This window comes from Haliaeetus albicilla, chromosome 26, assembly GCF_947461875.1.
Source record: "Haliaeetus albicilla chromosome 26, bHalAlb1.1, whole genome shotgun sequence".
Lineage (NCBI taxonomy): Eukaryota > Metazoa > Chordata > Aves > Accipitriformes > Accipitridae > Haliaeetus > Haliaeetus albicilla.
The window spans coordinates 7628977-7642185 of record NC_091508.1 but is presented as its reverse complement, the minus strand read 5'-3'; the positions used below and the strand labels follow the sequence as shown (position 1 = coordinate 7642185).

Here is a 13209-nt window from a genome sequence, read left to right as displayed (position 1 = left end):
CTTTGTGTTGGTAGGGTTTTTTTCTTTCTTGAGAAGTTCCAGAGGACCATAACAAAGACAAGCACCACACCAGCAACCAGCCCTGAACAACCAGCCCAGCTCAGCACGGCCTTGCCTGGCAGCAGTTGTGGACCACAGGCTGGGAGGTGGCAGTGTAGTGTTGTGCCACTCAACAGGGTTTTTATGGACAATGGATCTTGCCAGGAAAGCTTCATCACAAGTTAATTTGACTAGCAGGTGGTATCGAGGTAAGTGTTGATGCAACACTGTTAGCTTTTGACTTGCAACCTGCAAGGACTTCACCCAGGCCAGGCAGAGGGCTTACTTTCCTCTACCCACCCCATCTGACCAGGATCTTGCTCCTTACTGATTGTGTTACCGTCTAAATTAGTATGTGCACACTTAATACAATCCAGCTGAAGCCCTACAAACGTGTTACTTCATGGCATGCTATAATCAGATCAGGGAGGCAAGGGCCTCCTCCACTGGAACCTCCTGCACACAGCAAATGTGTGGGCAAGAGCAGTGCTTCCCTTGGCTGGTCACAGGAGGCAGGAGAAGTGGCCCCTTGAGAGGCTCTGAAGTTCTGGAGGGGGATAAGTGAAACCAAACTCTCACTGCTCTCAGGCCTGCCTGGCTCTCAGGACACAGTGCCATGCCTGAGCAGGGGAGGAGCCAGGGCTCCTGAGCACATCACTCTGGGTAGTTTTTGTAAAAGTGGTGTTTGCACTTACACAAGAAGAAAACAAATCACAGAATCGAAGAATAATTGTGGTTGGGAGAGGCAATCTGGTGGTCTGTAGTCCTGCTCAGAATAGATCCAGTTTGGATCACATTTCTCAGGACCTTGTTCCATTGAGTAGAGAGTCTCTCCAAGCACAGGGATCCTGTGATTTCTCTGAGCCCGAGTTGCTCTGGCTGCAGAGATCTGAATGCCTGTTACCAGTTGCTGTTGGGCACCATCTGTTTCTGCAGGAAACTCCTGCACTGTGGTAGTAGGGAACTGCTGAACTGCAGGAAACCCCCTCTCTGGTGCCACAGGCACCAAACCCCACGGAAAGAGGACACATCTCAGGTGAGGGAGGATGCAGAAACTTGACAGCACAACTTCTTCTACAGATAAACCTGCTGCCTATGCCTGGTGTTTCACAGTAGTAGAGGAAAGATGAACAAAGTTGCTCAGGGCTGGAATTGGAGACAGCAGAACTGAGGACGTGTAGAAAAGTCCTCTTTGCTCCCTGCAGCGTTGCAGCACAGCCCAGCCAACCCCCTCTGTCACCCCTCTTTAGGGGAAGTCACTGTACCATAGCGAGGACAGGACCAAGTCTCAGCCCTTTCAGCTCACCTGAGCTGTGGCCGAGTCACACAGCTGTGCCAGTCACTACTGAACTGCTGCGGGTGCAGAGTCCCCACCTCAGCGCGGTTCCTCAGTGAACGGAGATATGCTGGCTCCTGCTCAGCCACCAGCCAATTTTTTTGCCTCTTTTGGGCAAATCAAGACCCTTCTGCAGTTGGTTTGCGTGACTGGCTTTTGAGCAGCAGGTGCCCCAGGGCCGTTTGCAGTGGGTGTTGCTGAGCTTCACACACCCCTTATTGCATCCACTCCCCTCTCAGCTCCGTGAGCCCCGCTCTGGCTCCCTTGCACGCACCCAGAGATGGCTTGGGAGCTCCGATGCCCCATGCCCTGTTTCTGCCTTACAAACACCAACCTGATTCACAGGACTGTGGGGTTTTTGTCTACCAGTCACATTCACCTTCCAGCTCGTGGCAGGGAGCAGAGCTGGATGACAATGTGGCATCCAAGACTACAATGGCTTGGGCTGGAGCCTGAAGTGAGCAGCTGGATTGCTGATGAAATCCTCTATGTTTATTTAGTACCTTGAACATCAGTTCCCATTTCTGGCAGCTCCCGAGAGTTTTTGGGAACAGCCAGTTGGGAGACAGGGAGGTAGCAGGAGGATGGTGCATATTTACAGTAAACAGTCAGGAAAAAGCAAGAATCAGTGCTCTTCTGGGATCTGTTTTACCCCCTAAAGAAGCAGTGGCTACAATCAACAGGCCTGTTTCAATCCTGCCAACAGTGGGCCGCTAGCCGCAGGTCCCGAGATCAGCACAAAGCCACAGTGCCTCAAAGATGCTCAGTGAAGAGCAAGCCCAACGGAGTCACTTGGGCCCCAGGACCTCATCTCCAGCACTGCTGCCTGTAAGCACCAACACAGCCTCCTGCTTTTCCCAGGCTCTTCAGGGTCAGGCTGAATTCTGCTTTCCTCTCTGGAAAACATTTTGCTCCAGATGTCAGCACCTTGCCCCTTTCAGTGCACTCTTCCCCTACCCTTCCCTGTTTTTGAGGGGGCTCTCTCTGTGCCAAGCAGCTAAGTGACCTGCCGTGTGCGCAGCCCAGGCTCTCAGAAATGCTGACGCAATTGCTACATGCAAAATACGTGCAGTAGCTTTGCAGGGAGACAATTTCCCTTTGTCCAGCATCAGCTGAGCTCCGCTTTCTCCGGAACAGAAGTCCAGCGCCTCCAGACTCCCATGCCCGGGAAGCGACTGCCCCCGAGGGGCCCCGCAGGCAGGCAGGCAGGCTGTTGCTGCCAGCTGTTCACGACCAGCTTGTGACACAGCCCGGTGTCGCGCAGGGCTCCTCACGCCGCACTGGCGCTCGGCCTGTGCTGCCCTCCCATCCGCAGAGCGGGGACGGGAGGTTCTGTCAGGCCCCCGCCCCGGCCTCCACAGCGGCTCACGGCGGGGCCGAGCCGCGGGGCACTCCCACAGCCACCGCAGTCACCTCCGACACCGGAGGCCCGGCAGGAGCTCAGGGGCCAGCGAGACCTCGCCGCTTCACTCCGCGGCGGCGGAGCGGCCGCCTGAGGACGAGGGCGGCCGCCGCGCCCGCCCGGACTCGGCTCCCCCGCCGGCGCCCCGCCTCCTCAGCCTCGCGCGTGCCCGCGGCGGCGCCTGACGTCGCAGGCCTGACCCCGCCCCTCGGGCCGTGGCGGCGGCGGCACGCAGCGCGCCTGCGCGGCCATGGCGGCGGCCTGCGCCGAGATGGAGCCGGCGGCGGCGCCCCCTCCCTCTCCCCCTCCCGCCGCCGCCGCCGCCGCCGCCGCCGCGGCGGGTTCGGCCGAGCTGGTGTGCGCGCAGGGCCGGAACCTGAAGGCGGTGCTGTGCCAGCGCTGCGGGTCCCGGGTGCTGCTGCCCGGCGCCGCCACCTTCGCCCGCCGTGAGGTACCGGGACGCGGGGGGGAAGGGAGCGAGCCGAGGGAGGTGGTGGGAAGGCGGGAGGGAGAGGCGCCCCCCGCGGGCGGGGCGGGGCGCGGCGCGGGCGCCCCCTGCGGGCGGGGCGGTGACGCTGTGTCTCCCGCAGCTCCTCCTGCCCGCCATGAGGAAGAAGGCGGCGGCGGCGGCGGGCGGCGGCGGGGACCTGCTGCGGGAGCACTGGCTGGTGCGCGACATGTTCTCCTTCGAGAACGTGGGCTTCACCCGCGACGTGGGCAATGTCAAGTTCCTGGTGTGCGCCGACTGTGAGGCGGGGCCCATCGGCTGGCACTGCCTCGACGACAAGGACAGCTTCTACGTGGCGCTGGAGCGCGTGGCCCACGAGTGACACCGGCGCTGCCGCCGGGGACGGGGGCCGTGGCCCTGGGCACCTGCCTGGGGAGCCGGGCTCAGCCGCCGGGCACCCCGCCTGCCCTGCCGCTGGGCTGCCCCGCGGCCTGACAGCGACAGACTGGGCCAAGGCCCAGCGGAGTGACGGCAGCTCGGCCACCCCACAGCCTCGCCGGTTGGCAGCCCGCAGCCTGGCTGCCCTGCACCTGACTGACCACAGCCTGCCTACCCCATGGCTTGACTGACCTACAGCCTGGCTGGTCGCCCCACAGCCCGGATCCACTGACTGAGCAGCACCAAGAAGCGCAGCGCTGGCACAGCCAGCTCCTCACCTGAGCCCACGTGGGAAGGATGTCGTTGGTGGGAGGGTTCCCTGTGACCTGCAGGGACAGCTCACCGTGACAATTTTGCCAAATAGCTTGATCTGCCACTGTCTGGCTGCTCTCTGTCACTTCTGTCTGTGGCAGCTGTTTTTCAAACATGCTGAGATGTCTTTCCGGCTGATCAGTTTGTGACAGAGCCATGTAACTGTGGGTGCTGGCACAAGGGCAGGGGGAGGACAGGACTGCTGCACTGAATCATCGTGGCAGCTTAAATTGTCTGAACTACAGCCAAAGCAGTTACAGGGTTTAAGGCTGTATCTTCTGTTGATTTTCAGAGGAAACATTCCCTGCCCCAAACCCTAACATTTAGGTTCTCTAAAACCTCATCCTACCTGACAACTGTACCCCGTTAAGAGCATATGGCGCTCAACGTGTGTGTAAGGCATTTTAGCTAACATTGTATGCAGTTTTATTAACTGAGTACTTGGAAATAAGATACAGGTAGAGTCTGCAGACAGCATAGGCTGATCGAGTGGCAAATAAAGAAAATTTGCAAGACCACAGTATTTCCAGGCAGCAAGAATGAAGAGTCCAACCAGAAAAGGATTTGAATCATTGGACAAGCAGTGTCTAGTGACTGCAAAACAGCCGTGTGTGTATTAAACAGAGAAGTCGGGAAGGAATTTCTCATCTGTAAAAGCAGCTGGTAGGAGCACTGCTGGGATATTGTGTCCAGTTTTGGTCTCTGCCTTTTAAAAGATGGGCACAAAGATGATTGAAAATTGAAGGAGGCTGCAGCAGCCATGGTTCTCACTGTATTTATCTCTTGGTAATTGTGGTCCAGTTTGCATTCTCCATTTGCAAACCCCTGTATGAATAATACAGCAGCTTTACAGTGATCGTCTTGGGTTACAGAGGACATGCCTTACTGCAGGAGGTGTATCAGTATACTATGCTAATAAACACTTTTGGTACCAATGCAGCTGTAAAGGCAGAACTGTCATTGCACTGGGATGAAGAAGTTGTATTTGCCACCAAAATCAAGATTGGTTGTATTTAAAGATTAGCAATGTTGCTGCCACAAGGCTGTCGTTCCTCAACTAAAACATTTTTGCTGGCAGGAGTCTGTAAGGCAGGCACAGCCACAAGTAGATTTTCCAGAAAGGCATCCTGACAGCTGGTGAGGGAGAAACAAGTCCTTTCTTCTTCCAGTGCTTGAGCACCTGCACTTTTAAGATTTGGACTCTGCCTTAATGTAGAACATGGGGCTGCTCTATCAGAAACCTCTGCTGTGGGCAGTCAAGATCTGTTAATGGGAGAGGGAGAGGTGTAACTCTGTAGTCTGGTGATTAAGGCTCTCACTTGGGTAGGAAGTGAGTCTTGTGCTGTGTCCTTGCTAAATGTTTCAGGTGCACACTTGACATGAAAACTGTGCTGCTTTCCTCCTGCCCTTCTTGTCTTTTAGGCCTAAGACCAGTAACTGAACAGGTTCATCAAGGGAGTGTACCTAGCAGCACAGGAGAGCTTCATTTGGGTTCTGCACAGGCACAATGAAATAGTGGGATCATGTCACTCTAATTTCACGCTTTCACTTAGATTGCTGTCTATTAGGGAATGTGTTTTGACCTGTAATACCTAGATTATAGTCCATGTTACTAAAATATGTGCTGCGCAATAGTTTCATTTTGAAGACACCACTGTGCAGAACAGGCTTGTGGATATCAGCTTGATTAATGCTGAGTAAATGACACTTCTCAAAAATTGGTACATGTGGATTCTTGATATTGGGGAGTAGTCGGTGGGTGGCACTGGGGCGGAGCTGAGGTGGTGGTGGCAGCTTTTCCCAGACAGTAGAACGCTTCCTGGAGAGATGTGAGGCCTCAGGTCAAAGGCCTTCTTCACATCAGTACGGCAGCAATTTGAATGCCCTGCAGTGTTGCTCATGGTGGTGAATAATGAAAGCTCCTCCTGCTCTTCAGTGTGAGAGGAGAGATGTGCTGAATGGATATATCCTCCGCGGGATCCAGGTTTGGTTCCTGCTGACTCTTAAATGTAAAGTAGGATCACACAGACTGTGGAAGTGCCAAGAAGAAATGTACAGTCTGTTGGGAATTCGTGGGCAGAAACTTTTGTACCATGAGATCTTGGGATCTTTTGGCCTCAGGTAGGATCTTGGCTTCCTGCAGCTTGGAGAAGCCATGAGAGACACCCTTGAAGTCCCAAGTAGCACAGACAGGGACCTGGTGCCGGTGAAGGGGCAGCCATGCAGTAGAGCTCTTCAGTTTGACTGCTGGTGCTCAGGAGCCCATCACCTGGGCTAACTCATATCCCGAGAGGTGATGTGAGAATTAAGGGGGGGGGGAGAATTGGTGAAGAGGAAAAATGGCATCGGTCCCTGGAATATGAGCCCAGGCAGTTCCACTGTGATGTTAATTGAGCATTGGAGAAAGAATGTCTGCAGTCAGCAAACCTCGTCTTAAGGGGAAGGTCTCCTATGTTTATGCAACAGACAGCAACATCAGATTTGGGAGCATCCAATGAAGTATTGAACAGTTTTTGTGTTAATGAGAGCAGTAAAAATTTGGATAGTCTCACAAATAAACATAATCTTTTCACTGCTTTTTATCTAGCATGTTGAAAAAACACTTTTCCAGTTGCCTGCAGGAACTTCTAGGAAAAGAAGGATAGACAAGAGCCAGCCTTCAGGTACAGGAAATGCTTACGTAAGACCCGTTAACGCTCATCTTGCAGCCCATCTTTCTTTATCATCAACAAGACAAGGCAGAAACCCTTATTTCCATGTGCAGGTTGCTTTAAAATTAATTTGAAAATGGATTCTTCTACATAAGTAGCTGCATAGACTTTACTCCTAAGACCCATTTTGTGTTAAACTGTAGCACTGCCAAGAGAGGGAATAGTAACAAATCTGCACCCCTTGCGCAGGGCCACCCCACCAGTGAGGTGGGTGAGGATTGTGCACAGCAGGACACAAAACCTCCAGCCCTTTGGGACTTGCCTTTGTGCTGCTTTTGGGTGGGGACAAATAATAACAATTTTGTCTAATTGCTTCCCAATCTGGATTTAAGGCATGCCTGTTTGTATTGGTTAGGTTTTTATATACCATAAATATAAATGTATTTAGGATGGTTAAAAACAGATCTTGCTCCACCTTGGCTTGGATAATTGAGGCTGGTTCACAGCCCCAAAACCATGGTCTGGGCTTAGGCTGACATTGACACCTTGTGTAACTTCACCTCTGCTCCCTTCCCCATGCAAACCTCTCCCTCAAGCCAGCTGCTGAACCCTTTGCTGAGATTGTTCAATTTTCTGCCTTAGTCTAAAGCTTCTTTTCTTGGGCTGCTGGATTGAAATATGGGAGTTTGAGCTCTGCAGCCTGCATGAGATAATTGGGAGGCAATGGCAGGATGAAGGTCTTCCCATTTTTGGCAGCAGGACGCTGTGAGATCAGCTGAGCTGTCCTGGGTAACTGCTGCAAGTCATCCCTTGCCAAGAGGTCACATTCACACTCTTCTTTCCCTAAATTAAGTGCATTTCACTTAAATAAGTAAGTGATGCGCAGAGCAGGGACTGAATTCAAGGCTCCCTCTCTTCCCAGCACTGCAAATCAACAAAAAGGTCTTGGTTTCTGGGCCTGACACCATCCAAGGTCTCTCCATGATTGCTCATGTCTTAACAGAAGAAATCTTTGGCAGAGCAGTTATGACAGTATGGACTTTGAAGTAATAGCTTGGAGGAGGACTTTGCTGTTTGCGTCCCTGCTGTGTTCTAGAGCTCTGCCTTTCAGCTAGTCCTCACATAGGCAGCCAGGAGGGCTTAAGGTATGATCTTTGCAATGTCTGCAGCTCAGTGTGTCTGCGGAACCCACTGCCACCATGTATGGAGATGAGGAGCTCAGCAGAGTTCAGAAAAGAGCTGTGGATTGTTAAAAAACAAGGCCAGTTTTGCTAGGAGAGGTATTTTTGGCATTATATCTCCTACATATCTTGCCTTGCTTATTTACCTAAACCACCAGCACTACAGAGCAGAACTATTACACTGTGTGAACAGCTACTGCTGTATCAGCACAGGCAGTTTCTACAATGTGTGGGTGTTTGGGAGAAGAGGGATATCTGAAATCTATTATGAATATTCTCTGAAGGTCATTTTACATGCCTGACATTACACTCCCTGGCAGGAACAAGAAAAGTAGGAGGAAAGGAAACAATAGAGAGGAAATAGCTTTGGGGTCCTTTAACAAATAGTGCAGGGAATGCTTCCCTGCCTCCCGCAAAGCCAGGTTAATAAAGGCCAAACGCTAGAATCAAAGGAACTTTAAACCACCAAGTATGCTGGGGGACACAGAAGGAAACCACAGCAGATGAGTGGAACTTGCCATAAATGAGGGCTTTGATAAAAGCCAGCTTTATGCTCCTTTTAATCAATAATTTGTTACCCATTTCAGCATAAATACTTTTGTGCTGACCTGTGAGTCAGCCAGGTTCTTAAAGTGCAGCTTTCTTACAAGTGCAGCTGGACCTTTTTGTGTTGGTGAGGGTAGAGAAGAGGGAGATGGTAGCCTAGCAATCCAGATGAGAGTTACTGAACTGAGGGCTTGCACCCCCAGATGAGTGAGAGAAGCCAAGGCTATCTTGACAGGAGTGTGCTTTGGAGGAAGTGCACTGGCATGTGAAAATTATTTGACCATGCACAGAGTAAAAATCAAGTGCTTTGCTCCCTAAATGCAATCACTGAGGAAGAGTGAGCAGGTTCCTGGGTCACTGAGATATCACTTTCATCTCCTGAGAGGGGGAACCAGGCTCTGGAAGAATTGTTTCTTGCATCTTTCCTAAAACTTATCCAGAGTGGCACAGTCCAACCTAGGGGTTGCTGCAATTCATCTTTTCAAGTACTACATGTCCAAATCTGAGAGCTACACGGGTGGAAACTGATTGTGACAGAGGATATATCTCTTGATTACCACATGGTCAATTCCTAGGGGCTTCAGGTTTGTCTTTGGTTAAAACATGAACTGTTCAGATACAGCTTCTGCATGGAGAAATACACAGTTACCCTTCCCTCCTTGGCACCACAATTATATCAGATGTGTAGGCTGGAGTGGGTGGAGGGGAACAGCCCAAGGCAGGCTGTAATCTCATAAATGCACTTGGGCCTGAAAGTGGGGCATGTTCTGAACCAAAGCAGCTGCTGTTCAGCCGCCAGAGGAGGCCAAAGGAAAAGAGCCAGAGCTGTGTTTTTCCCAGCAGCCTGCCTTCCTGCCGGGTGTTAGTCTGGCAGGACAGGTCAGAACTGCAGGCAAGGTCTGTCCTTGAAAAGGCTTTCAGGGCAATTTGTGGTGTCGATAGGAGCCACATGTCCCTCGGGCAAGAAGCTGCACTAGGAGAGTTCCCTGCATGGATGTGTTTATCTACGCTTCTCCTCCCTGGGGAAGCAGCAGGGAGTGCATGTATACTCAGCTGTGCTTCTGCTCCTCCTTTCATGTTCTTTATCTTCCAGGAGTCTCTGAATTCCCCTGGAGGAAGAGAGACAGTTGCTAGCCTTAATCACTTTGCATGCAGAGGCAGAGTGCTCTTGTCTGAGTGCTGCCAGGACTTACCCTCTGCCGTTGTTCAAACCCAGCTGGAAAAGATGCCCTGAGAGCAAGGGAAAATAAGCAAAGCCATGTCAGCACAGGTATCCTTCCCCTCCTCAAGCAGCCGGCTCCTCATGCCGCCTGGAACACTATTAAAAGTGTGCTCTTTCCATGGCAAACATCCAGACCGCAGCTCGTTGCAGAATCCCTGGTTAATTTGGAATCTCTGGCAATGGAGCATGAGGACGTGGCTTCAGGAACTTGCTGCCTCGTGCTTTCCTGGGGAGGGACCAGTCTGTGACTCCTGTAAAACAGGCAGAAGGGCTCAGTTCTCTGTGTCAAACTGTGGCAGGTCCAAGGGGCTAACACGGAAAAGGGTAGGAGACCAGAAGCGCTAGGACTCAGCAAACACAGGGCTCAACTCCTGAGGGAAAAAAGATTCTTGGAGAAAGGAGCTGTGTCAGATTCTGGTGGGAGGAAAGTTCCTTGGTAAGGAATAACCAGGAGTGATGGATGTAGCTGCAGGTGTCAGCAGCAATTTGGAGGCTCAGTGCCCTCAGCAGCTCAATCCCTGCTGCAGCCACAGGTTCCCCTGTTTGGTGCCAGTGCCCCCATGATGCCAGCAACTCAGGGGGATCTGGTTCCACCCCTTCCCTCCAAGCCCCTGCTGGGATTTGGGGATTTCTGTTGGAAACCCAGTACACTAGCACTGAAAGGCAATGTCTATGTGTAGCTGGCCTCTACCTGAGACAGTTCCTGATTATGGGAGAGGTGAAGCCACAGTGCCCAGTGCTGCACATACTCAGAGCAGCACAGCATAAAGCACAGCTTCTGTCTACTGGGAGGGTCTTGCTCTAATTCTTGGCATTCCCTGCCTTCCAGGCCAGATTTATAGTGCTGCTGATCCAGCTAAACTGATGTTTAATTGCTGTTGACACAGATGGCAGTGAAGAGAGGTTGTTGCCATGTGCAGCTGCACCATATGGCCAGTGCAGTGCTAAACTGGATGCACTGGTTGCAGTCGGGGTCCTGCAGTGCACCTGCAAAGTCACTGTGCCTTGCATATGCACCCCTCTGCAGGTTACTGTATCACCTGGAGCTCTTTGGCCGAGCCAGTACGTACAGTGCATTTAGCTCTTCAAGGCTAATGGGGAAATGAATGCTCAGCTCTGTTCTGATGCTCCTCTGCAATCAGTCAGTCTCACCACGAGTTCACTGGGGATCTCAAACTTGAGACAGTCCACAGAGGAGTTTATGTTGTACCTGCTTTATTGGTCAACAGTCCATTGGGTTCTCTATAAAACCATCCTGTATGCACTTAAGGTAGCAAGAACTGACTCAGACCCGTGACACTTGACCCAAACCATGCTGCCTGACCATCACAGATGGATACAGCCCTGCCAGTGGCATCTCTGGACTATGGATGTGTCATGGTTTAACCCTGGCCAGCAACTAAGCACCACACAGCCACTCGGTCACCCCCCTCCCAGTGGGATGGGGGAGAATCAGAAGAGTAAAAGTGAGAAAAATTCATGGGTTGAGATAAAGGCAGTTTAATAATTAAATTTAAAAGAAATTTAAAAGAAAAAAGTAAGAAAAAAACCCCAAACAACAAAGAGAGGGAAAATAAAAATCAAGAAAAACAGGTGATGCAAAAGAAAGCAATTGCTCACCACCAACCAATGCCCAGCCAGTCCCCAAGCCACAGCAGCCCCCACCATCCTCCACCGTCCAGTTTTATTGCTGAGCATGACTTCATAAGGTCTGGAATATTGGTCAGTTTGAGTCAGCTGTCCTGGCTGTTCCCCCTCCCAACTTCTTTTGCACCCTCAGCCCACCTGCTGGCAGGGCAGGGTGAGGAGCAGAAAGGCCTTGACACTGTGCAAATACTGCTCAGCAGTAGCTAAAACATACCTGTGTTATCATCACAAATGCAAAACACAGCCCCATACAAGCTACTGTGAAGAACTGTAACTCTATCCCAGCCAAAACCAGTACAGGATGTGAACTGTTAGCCACGTTTGCTAACTGCACCATCAGTTGACTGTTTTTTTGGTCAAAAGGACCGGACAGCAAAGAATCAGTACAGACAGGAATGTCCAAATGCTGGAAATATGAAAAAGTTGGTAGACAGTGCTACTGCTTGACCAGGGGAAGAAGGTTAACTTCACAGTGAGAGAGATCCGGTCTAATAGGTGATTTTAGTTACCCACACAAAAAGAGGCCAATTACTGTAGCAGGACAGAACAAGGTGTATTTTCAGTACCTAGACCAAAAGTTAGTGGTGAACACAATAAAATTTGTAGGCTAGGGTCAGTTTACTCCCAGGTAACGAACAGAACCTGGGCCAAGAAGTTTAACCAGTACAGGCAATACAGTTACCAAAGTCTGACATAGTTTGAGATAGAGGGGTACCAACCAGCACAGCAACACAAAACTCGCAATACAGAGATGGCACTGCAAATAGGTGAGTAATTCAGAAGGCCTTTTAATTGTAAAGTAAAGAATAAATAAGTGGACTTGTTGGAGAAGCTGTTTCAGCTTTGACACGTCAGATGGAGGTTTGTTACTGCAGCGCAGTAGGGAAGTAGGCAGGGAAGAACTACTGCATGAAAGTCAGGGCTGAAGTAGCATTTAAAACAAGCAGGGAATGGAAGCAGCCCCCGCAATGTGGACTTGCAGAGAACAGAAAAATGGGGCAGGTAGTCAAGTCCATGCTTGCAGGAGCAGGTTTAAAACGGTTGGAAGCACAAATAATATAAGATTTAAAAACAGGGAATGTATTTAAGGCCATTAAAAACAGGATCTTATTTAAGGATTACCTACAAGAAGCCATGCTAATAGCACATTAAGGTTACAAAGTCAAATGATCAAGGTAGAGAATGCTGATATTAAACTTGCTCGTGAAATGTTAATCTCCTGTGTACATGCATTCTGCTGCAGTTCTGCTGACTATCACATAGGAAATCTTGCAAAACAAAAGGAGAGCCCAGCCCTTTGGGGTTCTAATCTGGCAACTCAAGCACATCCTTCCACTTATTTCGGCACTCCCTGCAGGGGGAGGACCAGGTATAAAGAGGGTGTAATCACATAATTACGGGTATGTCTATTGTACATGTTCAGTGTTCAGGAGAGGAATGATTCCTTTCCTTGTACGAGCTACTCTAGCTATGTCTTCTGCACTCCTCATTCCCATATTTAAGGATTTACAGCCCATCTGGAACAGGGAGTATTTAGGTCAGAAATTAATTCAGCCCTGTCTAGTTGGATAGTTTTCAGCTCTAAATGAAAGATATTTCTTGGCAACCAGCAAACATTCCCAAAACCCTCATGGAGAATCCATGTCCTCCCATGGAGGTTTGGCCTGAGATCAGTGGATTAAGCACTTCCACCTGCTGTGCATTCTCCCCAAATTGTTCCTCCCTTTGCTGCATGCAGCACTTGAGATAAAATGTACAGGTATGCATGATGGGATAAACATCTTGCCCTGCAATCAAAGCCCAGCGATATGAACTGGTTTGTCACAAGATTTGCAGCATCCCACTAAGACCTGTGCATCCCAGGTAGGCAGGTGCCACCTCCACTTGCACAACCAGTTCCCTTGCAGGGCCCTACCCCCACTGCCTGGACAGCAGAGCAGCGTTTGCCTCCCTTTACCGGCAGGGCTTGTTGATATTCAACTTGCTG

General features: G+C 50.8%; 1 protein-coding gene across 1 annotated transcript; it reads left to right on the top strand.

Moving 5' to 3' along the window:
* Positions 1 to 2970: 2970 nt before the first annotated feature.
* On the top strand, positions 2971 to 6292 carry RABIF (RAB interacting factor). Its single transcript, XM_069771848.1, has 2 exons — positions 2971 to 3228; positions 3368 to 6292. Exons 1-2 carry the CDS (start codon positions 3028 to 3030, stop codon positions 3605 to 3607), a joined length of 441 nt encoding a protein of 146 aa, XP_069627949.1. The 5' UTR covers positions 2971 to 3027; the 3' UTR covers positions 3608 to 6292.
* Positions 6293 to 13209: the final 6917 nt, after the last annotated feature.